General features: G+C 44.1%; 1 protein-coding gene across 1 annotated transcript in view; it reads left to right on the plus strand.

The window, feature by feature from the left end:
* Window positions 1–23,431, plus strand: part of LOC112159988 (FERM, ARHGEF and pleckstrin domain-containing protein 1) — a 41,913-nt gene that overhangs the window by 12,284 nt on the left and 6,198 nt on the right. The window contains exons 3-15 of the mRNA XM_024294279.2: window positions 7,484–7,588; window positions 8,541–8,583; window positions 8,706–8,784; window positions 10,479–10,576; window positions 11,911–12,025; window positions 12,576–12,723; window positions 14,079–14,174; window positions 14,253–14,419; window positions 15,111–15,179; window positions 15,246–15,321; window positions 15,407–15,590; window positions 20,803–20,996; window positions 21,068–21,157. Of these exons, the coding sequence (XP_024150047.1) occupies window positions 7,484–7,588; window positions 8,541–8,583; window positions 8,706–8,784; window positions 10,479–10,576; window positions 11,911–12,025; window positions 12,576–12,723; window positions 14,079–14,174; window positions 14,253–14,419; window positions 15,111–15,179; window positions 15,246–15,321; window positions 15,407–15,590; window positions 20,803–20,996; window positions 21,068–21,157 (1,464 nt within the window). The remainder of the gene's footprint in view (window positions 1–7,483; window positions 7,589–8,540; window positions 8,584–8,705; window positions 8,785–10,478; window positions 10,577–11,910; window positions 12,026–12,575; window positions 12,724–14,078; window positions 14,175–14,252; window positions 14,420–15,110; window positions 15,180–15,245; window positions 15,322–15,406; window positions 15,591–20,802; window positions 20,997–21,067; window positions 21,158–23,431) is intronic.

The raw sequence follows: 23,431 nt of genomic DNA on the forward strand, positions 1-23,431 counted from the left end.
ACACACACACACACACACAGAAGCTGCTGAATGAGGCCCTCCCGCCTGTGGAAGATCCTCGAGTTTTTCACGGTGAATGAACAGAGACGCTGCTGCAGCTCTGAGGCTTCTGCTGCCCTGCTGGACATGGTTCTGGAGGTCCATCTGTGATAGTTCTGGAGATGTAGTGGAGGTCCATCTGTGATGGTTCTGGAGATGTTCTGGAGGTCCATCTGTGCTGGTTCTGCAGATGTAGTGGAGGTCCATCTGTGATGGTTCTGCTGATGTTCAGGAGGTCCATCTGTGATGGTTCTGGAGATGTAGTGGAGGTCCATCTGTGATGGTTCTGGAGATGTAGTGGAGGCCCATCTGTGATGGTTCTGGAGATGTAGTGGAGGCCCATCTGTGCTGGTTCTGCAGATGTAGTGGAGGTCCATCTGTGATGGTTCTGGAGATGTTCTGGAGGTCCATCTGTGATGGTTCTGGAGATGTTCTGGAGGTCCATCTGTGATAGTTCTGGAGATGTAGTGGAGGTCCATCTGTGATGGTTCTGGAGATGTAGTGGAGGTCCATCTGTGCTGGTTCTGCTGATGTTCAGGAGGTCCATCTGTGATGGTTCTGGAGATGTAGTGGAGGTCCATCTGTGATAGTTCTGGAGATGTAGTGGAGGTCCATCTGTGATAGTTCTGGAGATGTAGTGGAGGCCCATCTCTGATGGTTCTGGAGATGCAGTGGAGGTCCATCTGTGATGGTTCTGGAGATGTAGTGGTCCATCTGTGCTGGTTCTGCAGATGTTCTGGAGGTCCATCTGTGATGGTTCTGCTGATGTTCAGGAGGTCCATCTGTGATGGTTCTGGAGATGTAGTGGAGGCCCATCTCTGATGGTTCTGGAGATGTAGTGGAGGTCCATCTGTGATGTTTCTGGAGATGTTCTTGAGGTCCATCTGTGATGGTTTGGCAGATGTTCTGGAGGTCCATCTGTGATGGTTCTGGAGATGTAGTGGAGGTCCATCTGTGCTGGTTCTGCAGATGTTCTGGAGGTCCATCTGTGCTGGTTCTGCAGATGTTCTGGAGGTCTATCTGTGCAGCATGGTCAGCTGATGGTCCTTAAAGTTTGTTTAGTGTGTGAGATAAAAATGCTGAGTCATCTTTAGTGATGTGTTGTCTCCTCCCACTTCATGACTGTCGGGTGGTGAAAATCCAGGCTTTTGATTGGTGGAAGTCAGCAGGAGTCTGGGAGAAACTTCTTGAATGTGTCATTCCTGGTTCTCCTTCCAAAGATTTCATCTTCATCTCTCCAGCAAAGGACTTTTTCTCTGAACTATAAGTTTCTTTAGTTTATTAAAATGTTCCTGGAATAAACTTATTCTTTTTATTCAAACGTTTTGCAGCTGAAACCCCCATGAGGCGCTACTGTGTCAGGTTCAATGTGGGGGCGGGGCTTAAAGCTCTGATCCGATTCGATCCCCAAATCAAACCACAATTCTTACTTTTTAATATAATGTTTGTTTATATGTGTGTCTTTTTGCTGGACATATAAAAAGTGAAATTATTTGTATGAAATTGTCTTCATTTATACTTTTATTTATGACAGGAGATCAGAATTTAAAACAAACAGAGATTTAAATAGAAAGAAATGGAGTTTGTCATTTTTATTTTATTGTTTTGTCAACCTCCTGGTTAATTACAGCAGTAACAAACAAAAAGCATAAAAATCATTGTTGTTTTTGATCATTTATCTACAAGATGCACTCAGACACACACAAACACACACATGCTAAATAAAAAACACACAGAAAATCAAAAACACAAAGACACACACAGACACACACAGACACACACATACACAGATATACACAAAAACACAGACACACACAAAAATCAAAAACAAAACCATACTCACACACACACACACACACAAGGTCGTGTTTATGTGCCCCCCCCCCCTTTTTTTTATTCGAGCAGGTATTTCCCAGCATGCCTTTAGACAGAGCATTTAAACCTGCGTGTTTTCCTGCTCGTCTCTGCTGTGAGTTTGACTGAAAGAAGGAAGTAGATGATTTCCATGTCATCAAAGTTTGTTCCTGAGTTATATGCTACAATCATTGATCAATAAAACTTCTTTTTATCCATTTTCATTTGGAAGCTTTTGGTTGACATAATTGAAGATGAAAACTTCTGTTCTCGTATGTCCAAGCCATCAGTTTAGTGATGAAGGTCTGCTGTGGAACCACCAGCAATAAGACGCTCTCCTGACGCTCTGTTAGGGGGTGATCAGGGTGATCAGGGAGATCAGGGAGATCAAGGAGATCAGGCAGATCAGGGAGATCAGGGCTTTGGGATCCTGAAGGGAGTCTGTGTGTGTTTGGGATGTGCTGAGTCATGGTGTGAGGGGGAACACCATGGTGGGATTGTAGAGTGTAAAGGCTGAGATCCTGAACAGAACTCTCAGATCTCTCTGTTGAAGAGCAGCAGAGATGCTTCCTGTCATGTGACCATGATCACAGACTGAAGATCCCAACAGAACTGTTGAGTTCTCCTCCGTGGGTAACGGAGGAGGCTCTCTTGGAGCTGCAGAAATGACTTTCACGTGAAAGCTGGCATCCACTTTATGTATTTTTCCGCTGGGAGCTGCTGGCGTTCCCAGCGGGAGCGGCGTGGAGGAAGTGCAGGTTTCAGCAAGTTTTCCTCCTTTGATGGTCGGTCTCCATCCTGTCTGATGCTGAGGCTGTCAGGTGGAAATGACTCCTAATATCTCACTTTCATGAGCAATAGTTGGGGTTTTTGCTCACTTTGTTGGGAGAATTTAGTTTGACTTTCATCTGTGGCTGAGTTGAAGAACATGGAGGAGCTTGTGTGGGTTTCAGGATGAGACACTCCTCACCTCAGAGGAGGTGAAATAACCACAGGTTTGTTGGGTTTAATGCATGCTTTTTCATCAGTAAAAGCGACTGAAGGAGATGTGGTGAAGTCTTCTCCTCCCACGATGGCATCCAGATCTTTGAATCCACTCTCCAGCGTTGCTCCCGCCCCTGAACCGTGTGGGACAGGAAGTAGGAGGAGTCACGCCCACGCCTGACGGAGCGATACTCTGCAGTGTTGAAGAAGCTCAAGAGTTTATTTGGACGAGTTCCTCCTGGCAGCTGACCCTCATGGATATTTTTAAACTCTGTGGTGACACTCAGCCTATAATTTGTGCCTCGGTTCCCCTAAAAACATCTTCTGAGAGGCGTGGAGAAAGGGGCGGGGCTTCAGAGCTGTTTCCTTCAGGAGGGAGATGTTTTCATGTTCCAAACAGGTTTCTTCTGTGTGTTTGTCACCACATGGTTTCCTGCCAGACTTCACAATCATCCAGAGACGCGTTTTTCTACATGAAAATCCAGACCAGACTGGAGCTCTGTCTGGAAGAAATCCCAGAATGCACTGCAGGACGTGAGACCAAAGCTCAGCTCTGATACAATCTAATTCTGTGTGTTTGTGGTGGACTCAGAGAGCCTCATTGATGGAAGTCTCTGAAAGGAGCGGCTGTGATCTGAAGTGGAAGGACTTCAGTCTGCTCCACCTCAACATTTCTCAAACACGTTAGTTTATTTGAACAAAAACCTGAATGCTTCTTTCTTTTCTTCAGTCTCCAAAGGAGATACAGAGATCCAAACCTGAGCATCTTCATCAGATAAAGTCCATAAAGAGATTGTTTTGGGTTCTTCTTTGGAACATGAAGAGATGTCGTCACAGAGAATTTAAATGCCTCTAATTCAACAGGATATGACATCACATCCTTTACCTTAGGGAAAATTGTTTTTTTAGTTTGACATCAGCTGTCAATCAACAGGCCACACCCCACTTTGCCATTTTAAAAATGGTTTATAAAAGTAGATGGAACGTGACCACCAGACTAAGAGACTCCTCCCTCCCCCTGGCGTTCCAAACAGGAAGGACCTGTAAAATCTCATAGACTTCTATTTAAAAATTAACAGCTGTTCCATTGGTCAGAAAAACCCTTCTTGTCTCTTTTTAACATCTTCTTGAGAAAACCGACTTCACTGAAAGTAGGCGGAGTCTGCTGGCCCAGCGTTCAAAACGTTGAAATGTTAAAACTGTCGCCGATGAGATGGCAGGAGGGGTGATATAAGCGCGTGTGTGACGGGGAAAGCACAAAGCTGTTGCACACGGTCATGACTGCACAGCTGGTTTTTGGCGTCACAGCGGCTGACTTTATGAAAGGATAAGTTCAGTTTGTTGAATAATAAATAAGCGAGGTCAGATTATACCCAGACTTTCTTTGTGTTCTGCCAAACGTCTATGAAATGTGAAGAAGTTTTTAAATTAAAAACTACAGTTTATGGCTTCTACATTCACTGGGGATGAATAAAAAGAACGATGCTGTCCATTTGTAGAAAATGTATATTTAATTAGCAAACTAACTAAAAAGTAGAAACTTTGATCTTACATGCAACAAAAACACTATCACAGAATGAACTTGCATGAAGTTAATTATTTCATGGTTCTTAGAAATTGATGATATTTTGTTCAGACGGATCCAGTCCTGTTGTTTAGTGGCGTACAGCCAGGAGAGGCAGGTGAGACACAGACTCACCTGCAAAATATAGCTTAAAAACACAGAAATGAAATGACATTTATTTATTAAAAACTAAAATAAAATATTTTTAGACGTGTCTATTCTATGATTACCTTTTTCTGCGTGGGTTTTCAACGTTTCTTTGGTTAACAAAAAAAAAATGACACAGTGGCAGGTGAGGCACCAGCAGTCTGAGCCTCACCTGTGCTGCACACACTGACTGGAGCTGCAGCTGACACATGGTTTACTATTTTGATCTTTTTATTATGATAAAAGACACTTTATTTAGAATGACCTCATTTGCTTATTTCTCACCATCTGTCTGATAAAAATGATACCACTCTGTGACTTATTTATCTTTTATCCACTAAAATAGTGCTTTAGAAATACACTAGGTGAGGTCCGCAGTAACCCTACCTCAAGACAGAGGGCGCTGGAGATCCTGGAGAATGTGACACTAAAGAATAATACAGTTAGCGGAAGCAAGTCCAGATAGTCTTTAATATTGTTTAGCATCATTTTGGATTACGTGTCCAAACTCAGGAATTTGTGGAGACTCGTTACTGGGAGCGATCTCCATTAAGACGAAGAGATTTTTAAAACTGAAGAAGGAAAAGGAAGACATCTACAAACAGGTTATTGGTGTGTTTCTTCAGAAGGAACAGCACACAGACTTCATTTATAAGTAAAAGTAGGTCAATACTAACAATTTTTATGATTTTTTTTTCTATCTTACAGTTTTTAAACAAAGGAAAAATGTTGAAATTAAATTTTAAATAACACACTAACTGTTGTCAATCAAATCAGCAGCTCTGTAGGGTTCATATGTTTGTAAATCTGACTGATGATGTCAGTGCCTCACCAGCCATGAACCTCACCACACATCACTGACGTACCACAAATGCAGTACTTTTTGTTTCAATTAAACATCGTTGCAATTAGTGCTGCCACAAACAATTATTTTAATAGTCAACTATTCAGCAATTATTTTTTCTGATTAGTCGACTAATCAGGTCATGTACAAAGTGGATGTAAAGCACACATCTTAACCATCATTAGCTTTAAACTAACTACAAACTAGATATATAACATTACCTGTGATAATGCTAGTGTGAAAGCTGTAAGCTGAATTTGGCTGCTGAAGATGCTAGTGCTGATAGCTGAAGATGCTGAAATTGACAGCTAAAAACACTGAAGCTGATAGCCAGCTAAAATATTAGCTAAATGCCGAATGAAAAAAGCCTAAGTTGGCTAAAACAGCTAGTATGTAGCAGAAATATTAGGTAAACTCCAAAATAGCCTAAAAAACCTTAAAAAAATACCAAAATAGTCCATAAATCTAGCAGAATGTCGTTATAACTTTCAACTTTACTACACTCTGACTCCACATAATAAAAAGTAGTGACTAATCGACTATTAAAATAGTCGACGACTATTAAAATAGTCGATTAGTTAACCAATCGGTTGTTGCAATAGTATTTTAACTTTGTTTTCCTTTTCACTATTGTTATAAAAGCACTTTTTTGAGCTAATGCCAGAATACGTTTGAAAGACCTGTTCAAATTTCAGATATATTGGCAATGTTGTTGTATTTCAGTTCACATTTTAGTCAGCGGGAGCTGGATGGATCAGTTGGCTGGTGTAAGATTCACATCCCAGGCCGGGCAGTGAGCTCAAACCCAGTGGGAGGAGCCTCCATGCTGCTGCCTGACTGGGTCTCCCTTTATAGTCGGTGATAGCGAACTTGTTAAGGAGAAAATTTCAGATTGGCATAAACGTTGCTGAGTCCTGGTCTAGAGGTTAGCATGTGAACTGCAGCTGCTGTTTACGTCTTTAGGGATTCAGCTTCAGATAAAGAAGAACAGTAGTCAGACGAAGCCAGGTCATCGGAGTTCATCTGCAGCTCACAGTTCAGGTTTATTGCAGCATGATGTCACTTCCTGCCAGCGCCCTCAGGTCGAGAGGAAAACGGCTGTCGTGGCTCCGCCTGTTCATGACCCTCCAGGTGTTTGATAAGAGCTCCTTAAAGTGGCAGAGCGGCGTGGACTGATGGTACGTGTTTCTGTTTTGACTGTTGATCCAGAAAACACTTCAGACTTTTTCCAAAACAAGCCAGGAATTCACGGCATGAACAGCAGCAGAATCCTGGAGATCTTCTGCCTCCAGACCCTGAAAGGCCTCTGGCTGGCTGTGAGGTTTGCTCCTGCAGCTCCAGGAGCTCTGCCGTCTCTGCAGCGTTCCTGTGTTGTCGTGAGGATATTTGAGGCTGCAGAGCTTCCCATCTGCATTCCTCTGACCTTTATTACTTCAGTACGGTTTCCAGCGTGAGCCTCTCTCTGCTGTCTGTGGAGGAAATGACGCCGTCCGGCTCATGTCTGGGCACAAGACACTCCAGAAATCAGAGTTTTGAGATGAAATATCTTCTCTTTCTGACAAATCCATGTCTTTACCGTCAAATGAGTTCTTCTCCTCTTCATCATTCTGGACAGACATTTCATCTTCATTTGATTTTCAGACATAGGTACATTTAAATATATATATATATAAATAATAAACTGTCATAAATGTCAGAGGTTTTTAGTCATTCCAGAGCAGATTCCCAGGAAACTTCATGGAAACTGGTTGGCAGATTTTCATTTGTTTTGGTCTAAAAGGGATTTTTCTGGTGTTAGTTTTAGATGAGAGCTGTAGACTGCAGACTGCGGTTTCCTCCTCGCCTCAGGTGGAACCTCCTTATTAAAGAACAACAGACAGCAGAGGGGCACCAGCTGAGCCCTGACCTCCAGCTCCCCATCACACATGAACCTGGAGCCCAGATAAACATAGATCCGCTGCTCCAGACGTAGAGATGGAGGATGAAAACCAATTCCTCTCTGGAGACCCGCGCAGATGTGGCTGCTTCACTCTGATCTTCTTCTCCTGCAGCAACGCTCACCTGGAAAGGGCCTCTTTGACCTGGTCTGCGCTCACCTCAACCTGACCGAGGCCGACTACTTCGGGCTGGAGTACCAGGATCATCGGAAGATGATGGTAAGACGACGGCGGGAGACGCAGCTCTGGGGTTTTCCATGATGGAAGCGTCTGCAGACGTGCCGTGTAATGCACGGGTGTGTCTGCGGCTGCGGCTGCAGCTGCAACTGCTGCTGCGTAACCCGGTCAGGTCTGGATGGCTGCTTAAAGTCAAAACAGATGCTCGTTTCGTCGCCTCACAGCAGAGAGTTCAAACTCAAAATGTTGGCATGAATGAGGCGTGATCTATTTGATGAGTTTTATTTGACCAATAAGCTTCTTTAGGAATCTCTGTCCTTGAAGGTTTGAACCTGGACGTGATCTCCAGTAGAGCTGCCACGGTTAGTCGACTAATCGACTATTAAAATAGTCTACGACTAATTTAATAGTCGATTAGTCGTTACTTTATATAATATGGAGTCAGAGTGTAGTAAAGTTGAAAGTATAATAACATTCTGATAGATTTCTGGACTATTTTAGGTTTTATTAAGGTTTTTTAGGCTAATTTTAAGTTTAGCTAATATTTCAGTTGCATACTAGCTATTTTGGCCAAATTGGGCTTTTTTAAAAGTTTTTTAGGCTTATTTGGCATTAAACTAATATTTTAGCTGGTTATTAGCTTCAGTGTTTTCAGATATCAGCACTAGCATTTTTAGCAATCAATTTCAGCATTTTCAGCTATCACCACTAGCATCTTCAGCGGCCAAATTCAGCTAACAGCATTCACACTAGTTTGTAGTTATCTTAAAGCTAATGATGGTTAAGATGTGTTCTTTTCATCCAGTTTACGCATGACCTAATTAGTCAACTAATTAGAAAAAATAATCTGTGATTAGATTATTAAAATAATGGTTTTTAGCAGCACTAATCTCCAGACACTTAAAGCCTCCAGCCTAAAATCGGATTCCCTGTTTCCCAGCGGTGAAGATGTGGTGCAGAAACGGTCTTTAAGCGGTGTCTGCTCTCTCCTCAGGTGTGGCTGGACCTGCTGAAGCCCACGCTCAAGCAGATCCGACGTGAGTGACCTCGCCTCTCGACGTCCAAACGTTCTGCATCTGTTTTAACGGGACGGAAAGGAAACCTTTTCTGCATCCTCGTGTTTCCTTAAGCTCCTCCTCCTTCTGGTGTGTGTCTTTAGGGCCTAAAAACACCATCCTTCGCTTCGTGGTGAAGTTCTTCCCTCCTGACCACACGCAGCTCATGGAGGAGTTGACCCGGTGAGAATTCCGAGGAGTTTGGTGGTTTTTACAGTAGTTTTAATGTAAAGTTATAAAGTGCTGCTTTTAGACGTTTCCTCTGTCATTTAGGATCCATAAAAGCTGCTAAAAAGAGACGCTTTTCAATCCTCTGGAGCCTCGTCTGAACTCTTTCAGTCTGCGCTTGTTTGTTTGTCCTCCTCCCACATCGTTTTTTTTTCCCATGAAGCTCAGCTGGACTGCCTCGTAATGACCAGAAAACCCCTCCCAGCATGCACTTCTCTCCTGTCTTGAGTTTGGACACGCAAGGTTTCTGCTGCAGACAGAAAGATGAACGTTCTCCTCTAAAAGCCCGATTTTGACTTTAAGAGTCTGCAGAGAAATTTGGGGATTGAAGCGACTTTTACTGAGGGCTAACATAAGACTGGAATGGCTCATTAACTTAATGGGACATGAATTTTACATCAGCTCAGGGAATGTGCCTGGAGTCATAAAAACAGGACATTTACTTATTTATGTTTTAAATCATCTGACGTGAATAAACCCAGAAAACACAAATCTGGTCCTTCAGGTTTGACCCGGAGGAACCAAAAACAACGTTCTCCTAGACTTTTCAAGGGATTTTTATCGTTTTTTTTTTTTATTTTTTTTTTTTTAATGATTTTTTTTTTGGTTGCAGCAAATAACAACACCCCAAAAAAATGTTTTTTTTTTTCATTTTTTAACCCTCTAGTTTTTCCAGGGTTAAAGTAAATGTAAACTTAGTCTAAAACCAGAAAATACACTTTAAAAAACTGGAAAACAAATATTGTACATTTAAAAGAAAATTTGTTAAGTTCAGAAAAATGATTTTAGATTTTAAGAAATAAGGAAATCTTTAATTAAAAACTATAAAAATAAATCAGTTTCTCAACAAAATATGTTTTGTAACATCTCCTTTTAGTACTTTTATATGTTTTTTTGTAAGTTTTTCTCCCTCTTCACTGTTTAATTCTAAGCTTAATTTAAATTCCATATTCCTGTTCGGAGTCGATGGGGGCGGGGCTTTGAGCCCATCGGTTATCTGGAAAGAGGGTACAGCTGCGTTGCTTCCGTTCCAGCGAAGCGACTTTTTGGTGCCGCTCGTGTCATCGCTCCGCCAAAGTTTGGTCCATCAGAGGAGGGGAGAGGACGGACGTTGGCATAAACTCCATCCCCCCATGTCAATCATCTCTCTGTAGCCCCGCCCACTTAGAACACTAGCATTATTAGCCAAACTTAGCACATTTTTTCATTTGATAAAAGTTTCAGGTTTATATTCTTTAAATGGAAGTTTTCAGTTTAAATTTAAAATGTTATTTTTTTAAATTTAGTTTTTTTTATTTTATTCCTGTAAAAATCCCAACAGATCATTTTATTTTATCTGTATGTCATTTAGTATCAGATCAGGCTTGAAAAAGTGTTTTCTCTGTGATCCAAAACTACAATCAATGAAAACATTAATGATTCGAAACATTTTGATTAATAATGTATTTTTGAATGAATAAAGTAGGAATTTTCATGAATAAAATAGTCTTTTTTTTGTTAAAAGCATCAACAGGAAAACTGTTTTTGTCTGGAATTTGTTTTCTTTGTAAATTTAATTGGATTGAATGGATTATAATTCTGTCTTTTTTGTGACTCTCACCCGATGGATGATTTTCAACAGTTTCTCCTCCCGTTTTTCCCGCCCTCAGGTACCTGTTCGCCCTGCAGATCAAACGCGACCTGGCCTGCGGTCGCCTCATCTGCAACGACTCCAGCGCCGCCCTCATGGTGTCCCACATCATTCAGTGTGAGTTTCAGTGAAGCCCGAGGCTTCGGCGGACCTTCTGGTTCCGTCTGTTTATGTCTGTCTGCGTTCTCTGGTGTACGACTTCTTCTCAAGGGCATTTAGACTCTTCCAAACTGTACCGTTTATGGAGGATAACTCCAAAGACCACGTGTCAAAGTCAAGGCCCGGGGGCCGGATCCGGCCCTCCAGCTAATTCTATCCGGCCCTCCAGATCATTTTATTTTATTGTTATTAATGACCCGATGTTATCTTGTGCTCATTTCTAACTCGTATAATTTTGACAAAATATATATTTATGGAGAGTAAAATATTGAAAGTTATTTAAGGTTTAAGTTGATTTATTCTGGAATAATATTCCTGCCTTTTTTATTATTATGTTAAAAAGTAACAGTTTTTAAGTTTTAAAAATTGGCATCCTGCTAGCTATTTGGACTTTTTTAGGATTTACTACGATTTTTTTAGGCTATTTTGGAGTTTAGCTAATATTTCAGCTACATGCTAGCTGTTTTAGCTCATTTAGGCTTTTTTTTTTAGCTTTTTGGGCTGTTTTTGAGTTTAGCTAATATTTACTTGCTAGATGTTTTTGCTAATTTAACCTTTTTTATTTTAGCTTTTTGGGCTGTTTCAGAGTTTAGCTAATATTTTGTTACATGCTAGCTGTTTTGGCCAAAGGTTTTTTTCTTTTCATTTTTTAGACTAATTTGGTTTTTAGTTAATATTTTAGCTGACTTATCAATTTCAGCATCTTCAGCGGCCAAATTCAGCTTACTGCATTCACACTCGCACTATTGCAGATAATTCTATATATCTAGTTCATAATTATGTAAAAAAGTTACAGTTGTAAAAATGTCATTTTAGAGCGTTCAGTAAATACTTGTCCTGTTTGGCCGGTGATCTAAGGTGTGTTTTGGATTTTGTCCCCTTGTGGGACTGAGGTTGACCCCCCTGCCATACCGTACAGTTACTGGAGTTCTGCCGGTGGGGGGGGGATGTTGAACTCAGCCCGCCTCCAATCGATTAATCTTTAATGCGCTTCAACCTGGAAGTCAAACTAGAGTTCACTCGTCTACCGTGACAGTCTTTGTGTTGCCGCGTGTGCAGCGGGCATTCGACAGTGACTCGCAGACGGCTGCACAGCATGAAGGGGGATATTGGTCGGTTGTCACGGCAACCGCCGGTGCTTAGCCTGCGCGTGCATCTGCAGGCGGCGCAGCGTGTGGGTCAGTTTGTGCAGCTGGAGCTTCATGCTTCAGCAAAGTTCATGAAGATTTCAGAAGGAATGAGACGTGGAGCTCTTTCTTCTCCTTCACTCAACACCTTCCCTCCCTCTCCAGCTGAGATCGGAGACTTCGATGAGACTCAGAGCTGGCAGCACCTCCTTCACAACAAGTACCTTCCAGACCAGGACGCCATCCGAGACAAGATCATGGAGTGTCACCGTAAGCACACGTGAGTTCCGGCGTTCCCGTCTAGAAGCGGCGTCTGGTTTTGATGAAATGTTACTGTAGGAAGTGTTGAAGCGGTGCCCATGACAGACTGCACATTCCTTCAGGATTATCTGTGAATTCACACGTGCATTTATGAACACGCCCGTCACACAACTACTTCCACCACCCAGAAGGTCGTCCCGCTGAGACGCCCCCCCCACCCCCTGAGACCGCCGCTCGTTCCCATCATCGCTCTGTTTTCCTCCTCTGTCAGCGCAGGCCTTCGTTTCCACACAGTCTGATAAGAGATCAAAACAAAAGCAAAGGTTTGAGCCCCCGCGGGCCCGGCGCAGCCCGCTCTGCCCCCCCTACTGCCAGCACAGGAAGGAAGTGGCTAATTCAGCCGCGCTATTCAGGAAACAGGAAGCTGCTTCCAGATTTAGTGGGGAAACAAAAACGCTGTTTGTGTCAGATTTCTTTCTGCTCCTGATTAAAAACTCACCACAGCTTGAAAGCTTCTCTGTGCTCTGTGTTGCCACGGTAACGGTGCCCTCGCTCTCGTCTGGTTGCAGCGGTCAGACCCCGGCGGAGTCGGACTACCAGCTGCTGGAGATCGCGCGGCGGCTGGAGATGTACGGCGTCCGCCTGCATCCGGCGAAGGACCGCGAGGGCAGCCACCTCAGCCTGTCGGTGGCGCACACCGGCGTGCTGGTGTTCCAGGTGAAGCAGAACGACACGTTTAGACCCCCGACTACGGCCCGCGGGCCGGATCAGGCCCAACTCCACATTTTGCCCGGCCCCTCATCAGAAACCCAGACAGAGACCCAGAGCGGGACTTTTTATCCCTCCCTTCTCAACTATGATTCACTTTTTCTTCTGTTTTATCATTTTCCAACTGTACGTTTTTTGGGACGTCCACAGCTCTTCAGCTCTTTCATTCAGCTCTTTTTATGCAGCTATTTTGACTGTTTTGGCAGTTACTCAGGATTTCTTGGCTAATTTGGGGTTTATCTAATATTTTATCCACATGCTAGCTGTTTTGGCTAAATTAGACATTTACTGTTTTTTTGTGACTAATTTGGCATTTATCTTATATTTCAGCTAGATGCTAGCTGTTTTGGCTTATTTGGGTTTTCTCTGTTTTTTGTGTAACTATTTTGGAGTTTAGCAAATATTTCACCTAAATGATATCTGTTTTGGTTTATTTAGATTTTGAGTTTTTCAGGTCAGTTTGGGATTTAGCTAATATTTCAGATAGATGCTAGCTGTTTTGGCTAAATTAGATTTTTCAGTTTTTCAGGAAAATTTGCCAACTTGCTAATATTTTAGCTAGCTATCAACTTTAGCATTTTCAGCTATTAGCACTATCATCTTTAGTGGCCACATTCAGCTTACAGCAGGGGTGTCAAACTCAAGTCCTCGAGGGCCGATGTCCTGCTGGTTTTCCAGAAATCCTGCCTCATCTGCTGCTGATTACCTGGATCAGGTGTGTTTGGCCAATAAAGAGCTTCAAAGGCAGGTTGGTTGGAAAACATGTAGGACACCGGCCCTCCAGGCCTGGAGTTCGACACCTGTGGCTTACAGCATTCACACTAGCTTTATCACAGGTAATACTATATACCTAGTTTTTCAAATGTTTTCGTTTTTTTTCCTATGATGAGTACAGAAGTGAATTATTTAAAATTTGGCAATGTTTGGCTTTCTGGAACACCGTAAATGTTTAGGCTGTGATTGTTACTTTTTTGGCTAGCCTACAAACCGAGCACACATCAGAGAGCAGAAGTTCTATGGATCACAAAAACAAGTTTGGGGAGCCCTGGTTTAGACCATCACATTTAGACGGTTATGTTCTAGAGATGTTTGTCTGCAGTCGGTTCTGGAGGAGAGTGAGGCGTGTTAAAGTTTCTCCTGGTGGTGGGAAGAAAATTCAATGTTTAAACTGTTCTGAAGCTCAGACCTGCTGACATGTGGTTCTGGTTCTGTGGTGGGACCACTCCCTCCAGTGGAGCTCTGCTGCTGATCCTCTGAAATGTCTGTGGATATTAATAAATTTCCTGTCTGTTTTTTTTTTTTAGAATCACACAAAAATCAACGCCTTCAACTGGGCCAAGATCCGTAAGCTGAGTTTCAAGCGCAAGCGGTTCCTGATCAAGCTGAGAGCCGACCCGGCCGTGAGTCCCAGCAGAACCTCTCCCTCTGTCTGTGTCTTCTGGACCTCCCCAGACTGACTGTGGGGGTTTGTGCTGCAGCAAAGCGCTCACCATGACACGCTGGAGTTCGCCATGGCCAGCAGGGACTGCTGCAAGGTGTTCTGGAAGATCTGCGTGGAGTACCACGCCTTCTTCAGGCTGTTCGAGGAGCCCAAACCCAAACCCAAACCCATCCTGTTCACCCGAGGCTCTTCCTTCAGGTTCAGGTGAGGAGCTTCGTTCCCTTTCAGTTCCCTTTTCTGAACTCCACATTTTTCTATCAGGATGAGATTAAACATACAGTTTCTGATCAAAAGCATTTTTTGTGGAATGTTTGCACATTGATTCTCACAATAAAAGCATCATTTCATTATAGTTGATGTTTTTGTGTTTTCTCTGCCTTAAACCTTCCAGTAGATGACCAATCATTTGAAATGCATGTAACATGCAATTCTGCATTAAAAACTGTTTTCTATCAAGATAAAACTAAATCTTTGATTTAAATCAACTATTTTTTTCCAGATTTTATAAATGTGTTGTTTTGTTTGTTTTTTGGACGTAAAGGAATTGACTCACATAGTTTTCAGTGGATTGTTGTGAAAATCTATGACATGAATGGTTGTCTCAAGCTGAATAACGACAGCAAAAAACCTCAGTTGCTAAGGAAATCCTAAAATATATTTATGCCGATTGCTCTCAAAGTTACATAGATCTGTTCGTCACCCTCAAAAGAGCAAAAAATTTAATGGTTGCTATGGAGATAAACCAACAGAAAAACTGTCATTTTCGGAAAAGAGTTTTTTTTCATGAGTTTTTCCCATACTGATTTCTTCAGCTGTCAGACGTGTTTTCAGGATTCAGGTGTCTCCTGTATTCAGGAGGACAGATCTGACCTTCTCCCCGTCGTCTGTCCTGCAGCGGCCGCACCCAGAAGCAGCTGATCGACTACGTGAAGGACTCTGAGTTTAAGAAGATCCCCTTTGAGAGGTGAGCGTCCTCCTCCCGGCCGCCGCCTGTGGTTGAACGTGTTCATGGCGGACTCTGTCTCCACAGGAAGCACAGTAAGATCCTGTCCAGCAGCAGCATGTCGCCGCACTCGTCTTCCCTCCGCCTGCAAGTGCCTCATGAGGTGACTCCGCCTACACCTGCATGGTCGTCAGTTAGTTTGCTGCTGTGTGGGGGACGGAGCCTGAGTGTCTGTGTCTGTTTCCCAGAATGCCTCGTCAGGGCCGCTAACGGACCAGCCCGACTTGGGAAGGTTGCCGCAGGACGCCAGATCCAACGGCCTGGAGGATCTGCCCGAGGCGGCGCCGGCTTTCCATGACAAAACCGCCAAACAGGACGCCATCCGCCAGAACCACCACGGCGCAGAACCGAACCAGCACCTCCTCAACCCAGGTCCAGCCTGCAGGGCAGACAGAGGCAGCAGCTCCTCTATTCCGTACATAGACTGCAGTGACATAGACAGTGAATGTGATGTGACAAAGGGCAGCAGGGGCCACGGCGGCCACGGCGGCCACGGCATCGGCGCCAGTGACAGCAACAGGGAGGGGGGCAGAACCAGCAGTCTGTTCGGGGCTGTAAACGGTTTCTACCACACCAACCATCAGGGCATGATGCAGCAGGGGGTGGTGGGGCAGCAGCAGGGCATTCTGGGTAACCGCAACGCCACCGATCAGTGTCACACCGCCAACAGGTTTAGTCAGGAGGTGACCGCTGCCGACCTTTTGTCGAACGGGAGCTCGTTCAGCAGCCGCCTGCCGCTGCACAGCACGCTGCTGGACGAGGTCCTGCAGAGCCGAGAGCGGCGCGGCGCGGCCGGCGCCCGGCCCTTCGGCTCCGGGACGCGCAGCCAGTGTTCCAGCCCGGTGATCGGCAGCTTCCACCCTCGTACCAGCTCGCTGGGGCAGGTGGAGCTGACCAACGGCCACAGCCAGCAACGCCCGCGCTGGGACGATGGCGGCCACTACTTCAGCAAACGCCCCGGAGCGCTCCCTCTGGGAACGCCCGCCCTGCCGCCGTCTTCACACCAGTACGGCAGCTACTCCCCCATCCCCGCCAACCGCACGCCGTCCCATCTGGCCAAACCGTACAACAACAACAACATGAGGAACCGCTCCGACACAGACCCCTTCCTCCTCAGCCAGCTGACCTCCACTCCCATCAAGGAGCGTCACCGCTCCGGCTTTCACGCCCCAGGCTCCGCCCCCACCGAGCGCAAAGCCGCGATCACCAACGGCAACCTGCTGGTGCCGGGCCAGCCGCGCTCGAACACCGTTCAGCGGCTGTTCGGCCGTCAGGGAAAGCACGGTAGCAATCAGAACAATCTGAACCAGCCGGTCCAAATGATCGACGGCTCCACCAGCAGCGGCACCGACACCAGCGACACCGAATCCGACACGGGCAGCAGCGCGTACAGCCACCCTCTCATGTACGGCAACCCGGCCGCCATGAGCTCCAACAACTCGGTCAACTCCAACGGCGTCAGGTCGTCCCCGACGCCGCGAAATAAACTCCTGTACGGGAACCTGCAGATGGAGGAGGAGGAGGACGGTGAGGAGGAGGAAGGCTGTTACCACTTCCACGAGGAAGATGTAGGAGGTCAGGTGTTCAGCTGTTGAACGGAGGCAGACCATCAATCCGGCCTGGTAACCTGAGAGTTTTCACTAAAAATGGGAATTTTTTTAACCTATTTTGAAGTGTAGGAAATGTCTAACCGTGAAGACAATGGGCTCTACTTCTAGATTTTTAGACCTTCAAGCTGCTGAGGTTACCGGCAGAGAAGGAAGTTAGAACGCTGTTGTGTTTCTGGAACTTCGCCACGTGCCATAACGCCACAACTTTATCTATCTAGAGAAGCAAACCTTTCCGTCCCACTCTGACGGGTTTTCAGGAGAGTTTGTCTGTCGTAGCAGAGAACTTTCATCGATGTTTCAGTGGTTTTTAGGGGATCTTCTTCCTGTTTGTGCGTCTTGACTTCTCCCTGAAAGGATGTGACTTCCTGTCGTGCAATAAAGTTGATTTTGAATTGGAGGTTGAGAGGAGGACAGTGTTCGGATCGTTGACTGTATCTTAGAACTGGAGTGTGGCCTCACCTGTAGAAAATGGTTTCTTCTGCCTCCAACCAAATGCAGTTAATTCAGTCGCCGCCATGTTGGAACCTGATGACATCGTCTGCCTCCGTAAGCAGGGATTGGTCAGAGTCTTGTTGGAAGGCCACGCCCCTATCACTTACCACTCTCACCAATCAGGAGTGAGCTTGTTGGAAGGCCACGCCCCTATCACTTAAAAGCTACATGAGATCTGTCAAACGTTTTGAACACTGTACGTGGGGGCCAGCAGGCTCCACCTACTTTTTGTGAGGCATCTGATTGGTCAGAATATATGTTGAAATACAAAAAAAAAAATAGGATAATCAAGAAGATGTTAAAAAAAAGTATCAGAGTTAAAATAGTTATTCTGACCAATAGAATGACTGAGTTGGCTTCTCTGAGCCACTTCCTGTGTGGAAGTCCCAGTCCAGTTCTCATATACAGTCGATGGTTTTCTGACTAGTCAGGGATGGAAAGCAGTGACGTCTCACTCTGATGGAGAAATGTCTATGTTGACTGGTTCTCTCTTATTCGGCACTTTTTGTGTTTTATTTTGTTGCACTGAAGTTTGGATTTTGTGGTAGAGACTTTTTGTCACGATCTTCTTTTGTATTAACTTCCTAGTTGAGGATCACTAGTTGGTTATAACTCTTCGTCGTGTGTTTGGATCCGGACGAAAGGTTTTATAAATAATGTTCTTTGGATGAACGAATGAAAGGAGGGCACTCCCCCACTTCCTGCTGCCGCTTTTCTCACCTGTTCACGGACGGCTTCCCATTCCCGCCTGACCTGCTGCTGAAGCTGCATGCTCCACTTTCACCTCAGGAGTCCCTCTGAAGACGTTTGGCTGCGTCTCAGATGTCTGAGCTCCTGCTTTCTGAATGTGCAGTTCTTCTGCTTCCATGATGGTGAGCGCATGCGAACCAGACCCAGCTCCTGCTCTTTCACTCACTCCGACTCCTGGTTTCTGTCGTGAAGCTCCAAACGGTTCGCGTCATCCTTAACTTCGGAGCGGTAGGCTGTTCGAACGTCCACGAACCGTTTGGAGCTTTTCCCAGGTATCTGCTGCACCGGGACGAAGCAGAGCGACTCAACACCAGTGTTCTTTAAACAAAAACGTGGGAGGAGCTAAGTCAAGATAAACGCATTATGTAAGTGCTAAAAAAAAACAAAAAGAGGTTCTTCTGGAGACTTTGGGTTCGTTAGATGTTAAACAGTGCCGTCAGAGAAATGTGTGTGCAGTGGAACGCTGGGGTTGAGTCCGTCTGTCGTCCTCTCACTGTTCCTCATTCATCTGGATCTGCAAACTCTGTTCATGAACTGAAGAAACAGACGCTGAGATTGGGATTAAGGGACATTTTAGGCTTAAAATCTGACCCTTTAACACTGGAGATCTAGTGTTTATGTTCTTTGATTTACTGTGTTTTTTTAATTACCAACACGATCAATGTAATTCTAGCAGATTATGAAGGAGAAAAGCGGCGTTAGCGTTAGCGGTGTTCTCCTTCATAATCTGCTAGAATTACATTGATCGTACTAATAGTTAAAAAGTTAAAGATTTTGTGTCTAAGTGTCACCGACTTCAGGTGTTAAAGGGTTAAATTAGTTTGAATCTGAAACTGAAATGAGCGTTTTTTTTTTTTGCTGAGTCATTTTAAAATCTAACTTTAATATTTAAGATTTTCTGAACCTCAGTTTGGTTTTGAACGTTTTTTATACCTAAAATGACCCTTAAGTGTGAAACTATTCAAGTTTGACTGTACATATAGCTAGGTTAAATTATTATCCACAATAAATTACACTTTGTGTTTATAATTCTGCCAAAAAAAATTTGATAGAACACAGTTTTTGTCTAACAGCCCCGTCGATTAGCTTAGAGATTAGCTAAACTAACAAAATCCTCTAGAAAGTGACTCTTAACTGTTTGAAATTAAATTTCTCTTGTTTTTTATCGTGTAAATAGTGAATGATGACAGCCACACTTAGCTTTATTTCATTATTTTTTGTATAGTTTTCATTTGTTCTGCCTGAGTCTTAAGCTAAGCTAAAGCTACGTCTGAATTCCCTCATAGCTCCCTAACCGCTAAAAGTCTATACAGTACGGTACTAGTGGCTCACTGCTTTTTTTCAAACATCCAAAATGGCGTCACCCAGTTGTCGAAGTAAAACCGAAACAAATACAAACGTTGGGCAAAGATCATTTATGATCCCACAATGCATTGTGGCCTATATTTGCATAATTGGTGAGCATTCTGGGAAATTTCCAGGTGACTGGATTTTGAAGTTGTAAACTTGAACACCCTTAAAACATGAACGCCTCTTATTGTGCACTAGTAGTGAGGGAATTTGGACACAACTTGAGCTAGGCTAAAGCTAAGCTAGCAGAAATAGAAAGTCAAGCTATTTGAATGCATTTAGATGATCATTTTGATGTTTTCTAAGATGTAGTTTATAAATGAATGTGTGCACGTCTCTTTGTTAACAATCTTTTATTTTTGCTGACTGACCTTTTAATAAAAAATTATAATTAGGCTAATTTTGGGACAGTTGCACCACTGCTGCATGGTGCATGCTGCATGCTAAAGCTGTAGCATGGCGTGAGGTTTCAGGAAACTGTTGTCTAGAGAGTTTGTACAGAAAGTGCTGATTCACCTCTGTTTGTGCTGAGTCATTTGCTGCACATTTACCCACAAGCCCTTGCTGGATCTCTCCTTTCTGTCTCTCCTAAACTGTAATGGATTGTGGTTCTTTAGCATTAATAAAGTCTGACTGAAGCAGCGGGACTCCGGAGTTCTCTGTTCGATTCCCCGACTGTGTCCTGTGTTGTGCTAGATAGTTGTAGTGTAGAACCCCCTCGTTTTGGTGACCTGCACGTTGTTCCTTTGTTTTGTTTTTTGGGGGGTGGTTGTTGTTTTTACCCCCTGCTTGTTGATTTGTTGTTTGGCGGTAAGTTCTCTTTATAGCGCCCCCCTTCACAGATCCGTGGTTTTACACATGACCCGGTTTGGTGTAGAGAACTGGACTCTGTGGAAGCTTTTTCAACTGGGCAAGTATTCAGTCACAGCCTAGCGGCATGTAGCTAACATGTGTAGCTGTAGATCAACGCCTTTGTTTAAATCTGTACATTTTTTTAACAAATTCATTTTTTCTATTCGTTTGAATATAAAACATCCACTTTTTTACTTTTTACTGGTTGTCATGTGATAATTTGCATGACAGATGCTCACTTTGGGATTTTTTTTCATGTTTTGAGTTTATTATTTTGCTCTAAAACTGCAGATTAACTTCACTTATTGTTTCTTTGCAGAAAAAAGTACCTAAAAGATTTGTAATTGTAGTTTTGAAGTATTTTTACTTACTAGAGTGCATTTAGATAAAACTATTGGTGGGCTTTTCCAAATACACAACATTAGTTTTGGTACTTTGGGGCTTCCGTATAATGTTATTAAATCAATGTTTTCTCATCCCCACACGTCTGTCTTCTGTATTTCTTCATATGTTCTGCTTTCCGCTCACAGAAAACCCGGGTTCAGAGGATTCTCCACATGCTGTCGACCCCGTCATCATAAACGGCATGCTGGGAACAGACGGCGCCGACATTCCCAGTACGGCACAGATTTCCGAGGTGCAGCAGTTCTCCCCGCTCACGAGCCCCCTGCTGGCTGAGGCTGGATACATCCGCAACGACGATGAGGAGGAGGCCAGGAGGAAGGTGGGGTCAACGCAGACTTCAGACTGAAGTGTAGATGGGTAGAATCGACCTCATCCTCTGATTTTGTCCAGAAGTTTCCCACAGATAAGGCTTACTTCATCGCCAAGGAGCTGCTGACGACGGAGCGGACGTACCTCAAAGACCTTCAGGTCGTCACACAGGTGAAGACCTCCGTGTTCCTCTCTAACTTTTACTACACCATGCAAACGGCGGTCCGTACTCAGAAACCAGGAGTGTCAAACTCAATCCCACAGAGGTCAAAATCCAAAACACACCTTAGGTCGCGGGCTGAACAGGATAAACATTGAAAACTCTAAAACTACATTTTAAAACTTTAAAACTGTAACTTTTTAACATAATTATGAACTAGATATTCAATTCAATTTTATTTATAAAGCCCAAAATCACAAAGGAAATTTGCCTCATTTTAGCTTCATGCAGGTAATTTTACAGATGCAGAAAATTAGTCATAAAATATGAACAATAGTTAAAAACTAACAGACTAAATAAAACAGGTCATCCCTGCCCTTAGACCCTCCCTCCCAGTAAGGAAAAACTCCTAAAAAACCTGAGTCAGGAAAGAAGAAGAAACCTTAGGGATTCCCACATGAAGGAGAGATCCTATCCCAGGACGGACAGGAGATACCAGAACTGTTAAAGAAAGATTAGCTTCTACAACTAATATATAGCATTACCTGTGATAATGCTAGTGTGAATGCTGTTAGCTGAATTCAGCTGCTGAAGATGCTGAAGCTGATAGCCAGCTAAAATATTAGCTAAATGCCAAATTAGCCTAAAGAACTAAAAAAAAAAAAAAAGCCAAAACAGCTAGCGTGTAAATATTAGCCTAACTCCAAAACAGCCTAAAAAACAGCAAAAAAAGCCTAACTTAGCCAAAACATCAAGCTAGTAGCTGAAATATTAGCTAAATTCCAAATGAAAAAAACGAAAAAAGAAAAAACTTAGATTAACCAAACTAGCTAGCCTGTAGCTGAAAAAATAGCTAAACTTAATAATAACATAAAAAAACTAAAAAAAAGCCTAAATTTGCCAAAACAGCTAGCATGTCGCTGAAATATTAGCTAAACTTCAAAATAGCCTAAAAATCTTTGTAAATGCCAAAATAGTCCAAAAAGCTAGCAGAACGCCAATTTTTCAACTTTAAAACAGTAACTTTTTAACATAATTCTGAATAATAAAAAGGCAGGAATATTATTCCAGAATAAATCAACTTAAACCTTAAATAACTTTCAATATTTTACTCTCCATAAAAATATATATATTGGCAGAATTTTACAAGTTAAAAATGAGAGCAAGATAACATCGGGTCATTAATAACAATAAAATAGAATTACCCGGAGGGCCTTGACATTGACTGGTGTGCCGGGCAGCCTCAAGTCCATCCATCCATCCATTTTCCTAACCGCTTTGTCCCCTTCGGGGTCGCGGGGGTGCCGGAGCCTAACCCGGCTGCTGATGGGCGAAGGCGGGGTACACCCTGGACAGGTCTCCAGTCTGTCACAGGGCCTCAATCACACTCATTCACTCTCACATTCACACCTAGGGGCAATTTAGAGTCACCAATCAACCTATGAAGCATGTTTTTGGACGGTGGGAGGAAGCTGGAGTCCCCGGTGAAAACCCACGCATGCACGGGGAGAACATGCAAACTCCACACAGAAAGGTCCCAGCCGGGATTCGAACCGGGGCCTTCTCGCTGTGAGGCAAGAGCGCTAACCATTGCGCCACTGTGCAGCCCCGCCTCAAATCCAGGGGGTGAAATGTAATCATGCCTCCCTAAGTGCTCATGAAGTCAGAGCAGGTCTGGTTAAAGGAGACTGATCGTAAAGCTCCTCCCTCAGAACAGAGACGCTCTGTTCTCAGGCTTTGATCTGTCGGCCTTTCAGAGCCTGAAATCAGCGCAGCAGCAGAGACTTGTGGAGCGGTTCGCTCTCCAAACGCTTCAGGTGCAACATTTGTCAGTTTCACTGCAGCAGTTCTGTGGGTTCGGGCAGAAACATCGGCTCCTCCTCTGGTGGTTCTGAAAGGAGGTGTTGAAGCCGAGGCTGCAGGGTTTCTGGTGAGGTGACAGGAAAATCCAGACCTGTAGAGCGGTCAGATCCTCCTCCTGGATCTCAGATCTTCCTCCTGGATCTCAGATCCTCCTCCTGGATCTCAGATCCTCCTCCTGGATCTCAGATCCTCCTCCTGGCTCTCAGATCCTCCTCCTGGATCTCAGATCCTCCTCCTGGCTCTCAGATCCTCCCCCTGGATCTCCGATCCTCCTCCTGGATCTCAGATCCTCCCCCTGGATCTCAGATCCTCCTCTCTGGACAGCAGACTCCATCTCTTTGATGTGGGGGGTGTTGGGTTGTTTTCTTTGGGTGGGACGCTCCTAAACTCCTGTTTTCTCACGCTCCCTCCTCCTCCCCCCC

This window comes from Oryzias melastigma, linkage group LG2 (assembly GCF_002922805.2).
Source record: "Oryzias melastigma strain HK-1 linkage group LG2, ASM292280v2, whole genome shotgun sequence".
Classification (NCBI taxonomy): Eukaryota; Metazoa; Chordata; class Actinopteri; order Beloniformes; family Adrianichthyidae; genus Oryzias; species Oryzias melastigma.